The sequence below is a fragment of the Pterocles gutturalis genome, unplaced genomic scaffold (assembly GCF_000699245.1).
Source record: "Pterocles gutturalis isolate BGI_N339 unplaced genomic scaffold, ASM69924v1 scaffold7986, whole genome shotgun sequence".
In the NCBI taxonomy this organism is placed as follows: Eukaryota; Metazoa; Chordata; class Aves; order Pterocliformes; family Pteroclidae; genus Pterocles; species Pterocles gutturalis.
Window position 1 is genome coordinate 37,940 of NW_010097769.1, and position 9,271 is coordinate 47,210.

A 9,271-nucleotide genomic window follows, 5' to 3' on the forward strand; every position below is an offset into this window, starting at 1 on the left:
CAGGATCAAAAATAACTGTTCACAAATCCCAGATACACCTCAAGTGTTTGAAAGCAATTGTGTTCTACGCTGTGTAAGGTTTGAATGAAAGATCTCTGGCAAGGTATTCAAAAGCACTAGGTAGCCATATAAATATAAATCTCCTTCTTAAAAGTGATGGAGGCATTTCAGCCTTTGTCCCATTGGTTAGGCAAGAGGCAAAGATGGTCAGACCAGAGGCACTTCCCACTCCTTGAAAGCAGTGCTGTGCCCCAGGCAAGGTAGGATAATTGGGACCAGGAAGAACAAGAAAAAGAGGGAGGTTGATTAGCCTATGAGGACAGCACTCACTAAGGGGAGAGATGTCTTGAATTCCATCCCTATCCCCCCAAAAGTTCCTGAGTTTTATATGAAAATGTCAACATAAAATTCATTAACAGCCCTGGCTCCACGCTGAAAGCTGTCCAGCTGTGCTGCTGTGACATGATAGCAGGATAGTCAGCCCAGCCTCTCAACATGCCAAATACTCCAGCCACGGCACCATGCTGACACACTTTATTGCTTCTTCTGGCACAAGCTTGCTTTTCAGTGTACTGCACTGTGGGGTATGCATAATTTTATGCTTACACGCCTTAGAAAATTCACCTGCAGTATACAATCCACAAGAGCCTGTACTGGTATTGACAAGAACTCTAGAAAGTCTCTTCACTCTCTGCAGTCTCTATTTACAGTAAGCATGTCATAGAAATCCATTTGCAATGCATAGAGATACAGTTAAAGCAACACTTTTTCTTAGGAAGTTTACAGACAATTTTTCACTTGGTCTCAGTGAAAGCAGTGCACGAAGGTAACTGGGGTCTTTTTGGAGGAAGGTAAGAACCTCTGCCTTCTCAGTGTTAGCAGACTGCATACTGCTGCCGTCTGAGCTGGGGGTAGATTGGAAAAGCTCTACTACAGACAGTGAAGCTGTTCCAGCATCACTGGAGGAAAGAATTTTGCAAAGATTTTAGAAATATTCTTCTTCCTCTTATTTTTACTAGGCTGGAGCATGTATACACTTCCTATACAGTAGTGAAGAACTATAGCCTGCATTTTTTTTAAAATGAGGATAGCTGTGGAGATCTTGGAAGATACCTATACTATGAAAATATTGATAGCTCCTTATTATTGTATTTTAAATAAATTGATAGGCAACCAACATTGTTCAATGCAGACCATTTGTATAGATGACTGGTGGGAATTGTCATGTGGATCATCCAGTATGGAAAGTACTGCTGTCATCTCTCAATATTAGGTGCTTTCAAAACAAGCACCTAATAAACAAGCAAGGTTTCTTTGTATTATTACAAAATTACTCAGCCTGCACTTTGTATATAAAAATGCTTCTGAAATCCCATGTTCTGCTGAAGGTTGCATCCACCCTTGTCATCAGAGTTTCAAAACTAAAATAGTCGGGGTATTCAAAAGTAGATAGATGTAGTATTCCATCCTGTATGGTGTCAAGCAAAGATTTTATATCAGATAAGTAAGGTACATTTACACTGGCACAGATATCATGACTTGTATTACATCCTTAGGGGGGTGAGAAGAGGAGGGAAAGGTAAGCTATAAGATATTAAATAGCAAATCACTTGCAACCTAAGCCACTAAAATTGTGATGTACTTTCAGGAGAGTTTGGCCAGGCTACAGCGAGCATTTGCTCGGAAATGGGAGTTTATTTTCATGCAAGCTGAAGCACAAGCAAAGTAAGTTCCTTTGAAGACAAAGAATTTGGGGTTTGTACGATTTTTGAAGGGAGAAGGGGAGGGAAAAGTGATTGGATACTTCTTATGTTTAAAATTACTGTCATTAACACTGTTTCTTTGAAATGTCCTATAACATTGACAGAGTGGACAAGAAGAGAGACAAGATAGAGAGGAAGATTCTTGACAGCCAGGAGCGAGCGTTCTGGGACGTGCACCGGCCGGTGGTGAGTGCTGGTGGGGCTGTTCTGCCTGTGAGCAGGGTCACTGATAAATGTCAGCCTCTGTGGAGCATTGGGGTGGCCTGGGAACAAGTAAAAGGCCTGTATGGCCAGAAGTCAGGGCTCACCTCCCTTTTTTGCAGGATCTATAGTTTATATCTTTCTACTACTGAAGACTGCAGACGTGTGTACACTACTTGGGGTTTTCAGTGAATATATTTGTTGTGTCTGATTTCTTGAATCAGAAGATACCTGTCTTTGACTGTTACTATTTCAAAGGCTTCCCAAGGTATGAGTCACACAACCAAAATTAGCATAGCTAAAAATACTCTTAAATAAATCTGACTTGGTTCTTTTTTGTCTGCTTTTTATTGCTCGCTAAGCCTTTCAACTTCACTCTGGTCATATTTTCAAGCGATTTTTAATGTACATAAAGGTTAGATAGTGTTGGCTTTAAGCTGTGGGAGTCATACACTGTCTAAACAAGATTCGTCTGAGTTCCTTGTCAAAAGGCAAATTTAAAAAAAAAAAAAAAGAAAGGATCTTTCTACTACCTTCAAGGTCGTAATCAACTACCTTTGAGAGGAAAAACTTTGAGGAAGAACATCTGTCAAATTTCACAAGACTTCCAGTTAAACTGTGAGAACTCAATAATCACACTTTTTTGCTTTAATACAGAATTATATCTGTTTCCCTTTCCTAGAGTTAAGCCTTCATTTTCTGTGTACAGAGTTTAGTATCATTATCAGTGAAACCAAATATGGGTTGTATCTTCCACTGTGACACTGAGAGAAGATTCTTAACTAAAACTAATTATTCTGGGGAAGTAAAGTTAGGTGATGATACCTGCAGAAGAGCTGAATACAGTGAGAAAATTTCAAATGAAAAATAATAAATTTGGACATGGGCAGCTTACATTTGTGACTGTGGAACTGAAAGAACAGTAGAAGAAATCTATTTTTAGGTAGGATTTAGAACATCAGGTAGAGAAAATAATTTGAAGAGAAAGATTCAAACTACATGCATTAAATGCAAGAATACTGGGACATTATGGTCTAGTCACTGGCATAAAATAAGGAAGAAGGACAGAGAACAATCTGCCATCTGACGTTGATTGGAGCTACAAATAGAATAGACACAAAAAGTTTCTGTGGACCTGAGAACTTTGAAGGTGCATACAGGTTTGATATTAGCTGCAGAAATGGATCTAAGGGTTTTGAATCTAGGAATGAGATGCTATTTCCAGATTTGGAAGAGAAGATGAATTGTTGAAGTTTCAAGTTAAGATATAGGCAGACAATAAGGAGAGAATTAAAGGGACCAGGACAAGAGGACATTGAATCTGATTAAGAGCTTTGGCTGAACTGTGGATAAATCTGCCTGGTCCAGCAGATGTTTTTAATCTGGCTGTAGTCATACCTAGGAACTATCAGAAGCAAAGGACGGGCTTACAGTCGGTAATGTGGGCCCCCAACTTTAGGAGATAAAATGGAGAGGTTCATATGTTGGCTAACAAGCTCCTCACACTAGCTAGTGAAATACTATTTTTGAAAACCTTGTTATGAACTTCCAGTAAAAGCCAGAACCTTCTATTAAAAAGAATAAAAATAAAAGAGGAACAGACTGAAAAGAGGAAGGTGATGCTAGAACCAATTACAATTTCTAATGGCTTTTCAAGAACAGCTTTGATAGCTCACTGATCAGTTTCCATTCAAATATTTATTTAATTGCAGTTTCACTATGTTTTTTTTATTATTATTTTGCTGTGTATTTTAGTGTAGTGTGGGGTGTAGTCTCAGTCATTTCTGTAAATTCCAGTTACTGCTTTATGTAGAAACATCTTAGCTTGCAGCTAGAAAGAGCATGACTGAGCTTCAGCTGTGTAGGTAGCTGCAGCCTGCAGAGACATTCCTGAACAACTTTTACTAGTTCAGATATCAGTCACAGTAAAACCACAGAAATGTGTGTCAAGGATTGCTATATAAACTCCCTCGAGATCCTGAGCAGCAGACCTAGGATAAAGTCCATTTCTAATGTATAGCCAGTACATAACATAGGTCTGAGATTCCTATTATTCCCATATAGTGATGCATTCCTCTTTTTGTTGGCAGAGTAAACATATCTTCCTTTTCTTCCACCTGCCTAGAAAGTGTATCATTTTCACAATTTTGCAATTTCTATTAATAGCAGACTATGGAACTGAATGAAAATTGCTTAGGAGGATTAGGGTGTTAGTCAAAAAGCAGTAACAAATCAAGCTAAATGAGGGAAGTAAGTGCCTTCCAGGCAAAAGAAATTAAGAACCTGCTCTTGTTTGAAAAGAAATGTCATGCTCCTGATTAAAGTCTTTATAAAAGAACTCATCACTTTCATGAATTTTTATCTCTGTTTAAAACCCATCATCCTACAATTGTTAAAAAGGGACAGAATTTTTATCTCTGTTTAAAACCCATCATCCTACAATTGTTAAAAAGGGACAAACAGGTACTAAACCAGCAAATCCCCTGAAACATTCTCAAATCCACATCAAACAGAGTAGGAGCAGAGTAGCTGCAGCTTGCTGTAAAATTAACTCTTAGGTAGCAAGCAAGGACAGCTGATGTCTTGCTCCTCCGAATGATTCACTTTTCTTCCTGAGTTACATGTAAATGTAATTTAGATGAAATGCATGATAAACACCTATTTGGTACTTTCTGAGATTCAGATTAATTCAGAAAATAATGGGGGAAGTATCCTTTTCTCCAGAAAGTCATTGATATGCTTCTTAACTATAATAAGTTGGAAAAAAAATTATTTTCTCCAAACCCAATATTTGTGAGTTTTATACAGTAAGACAAATAATCAAGGGTGGGTATGTCTGGTAAGGACAGCAGCAATGTTAAGGGAAAGTGTGGGTTTAGGATAAATACACTATGATGTAAAATTCAGCAATATGTATGATTTCTGGACTTGTGAGTTTCATTACACTATTTCCTAGTAGCAAACTAGGAAAAAATAATCTTCATTTTTTTAAAACCTTGTCACACATCCCACACTTTTTACTTCTCTCTCTATTTCATTTTTTAATGAGATTCTATCTCCATTAATCTTATTTTACCTGTTTATATTTTAAAATTGTATTTTATGTGGTCCGAACATGACTCTCAGCATCTGAGCCAGTAGGTAATATTATTGGTTGTCTAGGGTCACGCAGCGGGCACTTGCGGTTATTTGTTCTGGGTTTTCTTTTCTTTTCTTTCATTGCTTTTGTTTTTAATGACTTTCCCATCCTGGCCTTCAAGATCAGCCTCAAAGACTCGGCAAAAGACTGAATTTAACTTGGCTAAGGTGGTGCAATCCTTCACTTCACACTTTGCATGCTACAAATTCTAGACTTTTCTGGGCCAGTCACTTGTTTAGCCAGAGAATACTTCTGTCTGCGTTATCATAATATTTTCAGAAAGTTTTTAAACATCTCCAGGAAACGAATGTGGATCATGCCATCCAACTTCTCTAGCGATGGATCTGCATACAATTTTCATGTCTTCTTTTGCACCTGTTTCACCGTATATCCTCACAAGGGAGTTACCTCTCCAGCAGACAGGGAACGCAGCCAAAGCAGCAATGGGCAGTCTCAGATAATTGCAACTCTGGTAATAAAACAAAGCCTTGAACAATGTTTTATTTTCATAAAATGGTTATAATGTTTATGATCCATACTCACATCTGTTTGAGGCAGATATTTATAAACCTTATAACTAACCTGCTAAGACCTTTATGGAAGAATTTGTATGGACATTATTTAGCATTGTTATTTAGTCTCATACTTCAGTAAGGGTGGGACAGGTGGGGAAAAAGAAACCAGCTTTCTTCCAACAGTGCAACAAACTGAAAGTGCTCAAGTTAAAACTGAGGATTATGAGGAGGTCAGAAATTGTGAAATAGCTAACTGTTGAGGTGGTGGAAGGACACAGAAAAATGAGGTGACCTTATGGTTTTTAGTAAGACCTAGTTCTGGTAGCAACTAGGAAAATAAGCTGAAGTAGTAAGGATACAGAATTTTTTAAATAAGTGCAATGTTTATACATTGATTTCTGTTTCTGTGTGAATTAAATTTGCTGCTTTAATCCAAAACGTTCTGCCAAGGGTCTTCTTATAAGTCAAAAGGCAGATAATCAATTTCTAAATGTCATCTATGTTTGCCATCAACATTTTCAGAGACATGGGGTCAGACTTTCCTGTTGTCACTTCTTTTCAAGTGACTAATCTAAATTCTTCAGTATGGAATCAGTAAAACAGGAATTTCCTGCCTTTTGGGCTGAAGAAAATTGAGAAAGCAATAATCACTCTGAGTATTTATCATGGGGGCAACAAACTGGATAAATTTAACAGGTTTCCTTATGCAACAGTGTAGCAAATACTGGAATCTTCACATACACAAAAATCACAATACAGCCTTAATTAAAATTAGTAATACTGAAGTACCGCTTGAATAAATACATTGGATATAATTTCTGTACAATAATTTCTGGTTCTGAAAACTAGTTACTACAAACCTAAAGTAGTCTACTTTAAATTAATTAGAAATTAAATTAACTTTCAAAAAGAATTAAGAATATAAATTCCATGCAGTAATATATTCTCTACTACAGCTTCTAGTTTAGTTTCACATAACTTGTCTCAAAAATTAAATTTCAACATCCTTTTCCTGTGCATTTTGCACATTATCTGTTTCTCTGACACTCAGACCTTTAAAAGATTTTTTTTTTTTAAATAATATGAGCAAATTATGTTCTCTTAAGGTGAAAGCCCATCTTTGCACTAGATCTGTTCTTAAACATGTATGTGAGGACATGAGAATCCCTGTCAAAATTTAAGAAGCTCTATATCCTCTGGATTCACTTTATGGTTTAATTTATTATGTTTCTTGACAATCTCTCTGTATCTCTTTTTCTCCTGTTTCAAGAAGGTTATTGGTTTGCACAGCCACTGGAATTCCTTGTGTGTTTGATACTACTCAGGGAAAAGATCTGGTCTCTAGTCTGAGAAGACAAATAGGTATAAGCAGGAACCTGGTACAGTGTAGGTTCCTGTTCCTGGAAGATGCTGAAAGTCTTTGAAACTTTAAGTGATCCTAAGTTCCATGCTAAGTGAGCGTTCCCATCTCTTAGTTTGAAAACCATCTGAGTTTTAGCATGATGTGCACATGGTAAAAGCTTGATGAAACTAGTTGATCAAAAGTCTCTCCTTTGTCTGATAGTCTTTGAACTTCATTTGTCTTGTCCAAACAGGAGGAAAAACTTGCAGTTTTTATCCATTAATTGCACTCCTTGACATGTTTTGATTAAATCCACTGCAGAACAGGAGTGGAACTACTGTTATTTTGTTAGTAGGCAGTGATCTTCAAACAATAAACCATGTATTGATTTTACTAATTGGTCCAAACAGCAAGTTTTCTATCCTTCACATGGGGCTGTCTACAGTGGGTTTAACTTATGCTTAAATGCATATGCCTTTATCTGCAGTTTATCAAGAATTCATTATTTCTGCATCAGTATATTTCCAGTGGATGACACAATCAGGTTTATTGCTCATTCATTTCAATTTGGTGAATAAGTCTGGAACTTTATATTATTTATCTCTGTTCTTTAATGAGTCAAATCGAAATTAGCTAAAAAGGACATGAAATGCACATTTAAATTCATTTTACGCTGCCTGCATAATTCCCTATTAAAACCTTCAACAGAAGAGACACTTAATCCTAACAAAGCTTTTATTAATTCTTACGAGTTAAGACAATCCCTCCTTTGAAGGAAGCAGTTCAATAAGATTTGACATTGAACATTCAGTGGCCTGAAATATCAGTTCAATTAATGAATAAGAAAAAATGAAAAGCTATATTTAATTCCTTAAAAGGCAACAAGTTGTATATCATTATCAGCTGATATAGACAGGTTTTAGCAGTTAAGCTGTGTACAACTAATTTGTTTCCATAATACTGCTTGACTATAGATCACCATATTCAGGCATATTTGCAGCATATTCTCGGGTGTATCACATGTTTGAAAGATAGATTAACATAAAGGAATATAACCAACTTTGAGGTATTCTATGCAAGTCCTGTTCCAAGTTGTATTCGCTTATTTCACTGTCACACTGAATCCACACATTGTAATGATTTACCCTATCTTGTGTTCCATAAAGGTAGTACTTAGTAGCATAACACATCTCTTTTAAGATACATAATGAAAAGGCTGAAGAAATTGGGGAAAATATCTAATGCTTTAGTAGAACAAGCAGGTTTTAATATTTTTCCCCTGATTATCTGCCAAATTTATGGGGCATCTGGTAATGAAATCTGAAACATGCTGCTAAAGAATTTATATTTGAGAACAATCTTGGGATTTGCTTCCTAATCATTAAGTATGATTTATAGCTGTTAATTGGATGGTACTACTTCCCAGATGAACTAATTTCTAACAGAAGAGAGTCCATAGGAAAAACTACAAAAATTGTGAGCTAATTTTAGAGAAGTTTGGTCTGGAGTTCTAGGGAGGCGAAAACTTGACAGAAGCTGTATACAAAGTCATCATCAAACTCACCTACTTATTGCAATTTGTATATGAAGTTGCCATGGCCATGATGGATTGTAATCCAAATATTTGTCTTTCTGTGTTTGCTTCTTATTAGAACTATAATGCAAGTGGGACCTCTGTAAAAGCACTGTAACTTAACCATAGGTATCAAAAGTCCAGTCACAGTGCTTGTGTGTCAGTCATGCACCTGAATCAAAAAGGCATGTCTCCAAAGAGATAGTTGTGCTAACAGTAATTGTGCAGAACCTGGGAATATGACACTACTAAAAGGAAAAAAATGTGTGACACACATACATACTTTTAGAAATCCAAGTAGACAGAAGAAAACTTGGTGCTGGTCCCTTTATTACATGACAGTCTCTTGATACTTTTGTGTAAAACCTACAGTGCCAATATACAGGAAGAAAAAAACTCTCTAGTATCATCAGTTTCAACTGTGGAACAAAGACTATATTCATTAAGTAGCTAGCCCCTGTGGTGGGGACGCCCACCCAACTTAGTTTAGAGTTTTTAATTATTGGGTTATGCTACATTTGTGATAGATGGGGCATAAGTTGCAAATTTTTTTTAAAAAAGAAAGAAGTCCATCACTTGTATCCTAATAACTAAACTCACCAAAATATTTTTCCTCTTTCTTCAGACATCTGTTAATTTTCTGGGGATCTTGTAACTAGAGATGTTGTCAATAAAAGTCCCAATGCTTCCACACTTGATTTGTCAGAGTCATTTTCAAAGAACTGCTGAACAGAATGG

At 36.6% G+C, this 9,271-nt stretch overlaps 1 protein-coding gene across 1 annotated transcript in view; it reads left to right on the forward strand.

Annotated features, from left to right (window-relative positions):
- The window catches only part of RGS7 (regulator of G-protein signaling 7), a gene marked incomplete at its 5' end in the record, with an annotated part of 63,172 nt that overhangs the window by 21,554 nt on the left and 32,347 nt on the right, over positions 1–9,271 (forward strand). Inside the window, 2 exons of the mRNA XM_010086382.1 lie at positions 1,649–1,725; positions 1,868–1,949. Of these exons, the coding sequence (XP_010084684.1) occupies positions 1,649–1,725; positions 1,868–1,949 (159 nt within the window). The remainder of the gene's footprint in view (positions 1–1,648; positions 1,726–1,867; positions 1,950–9,271) is intronic.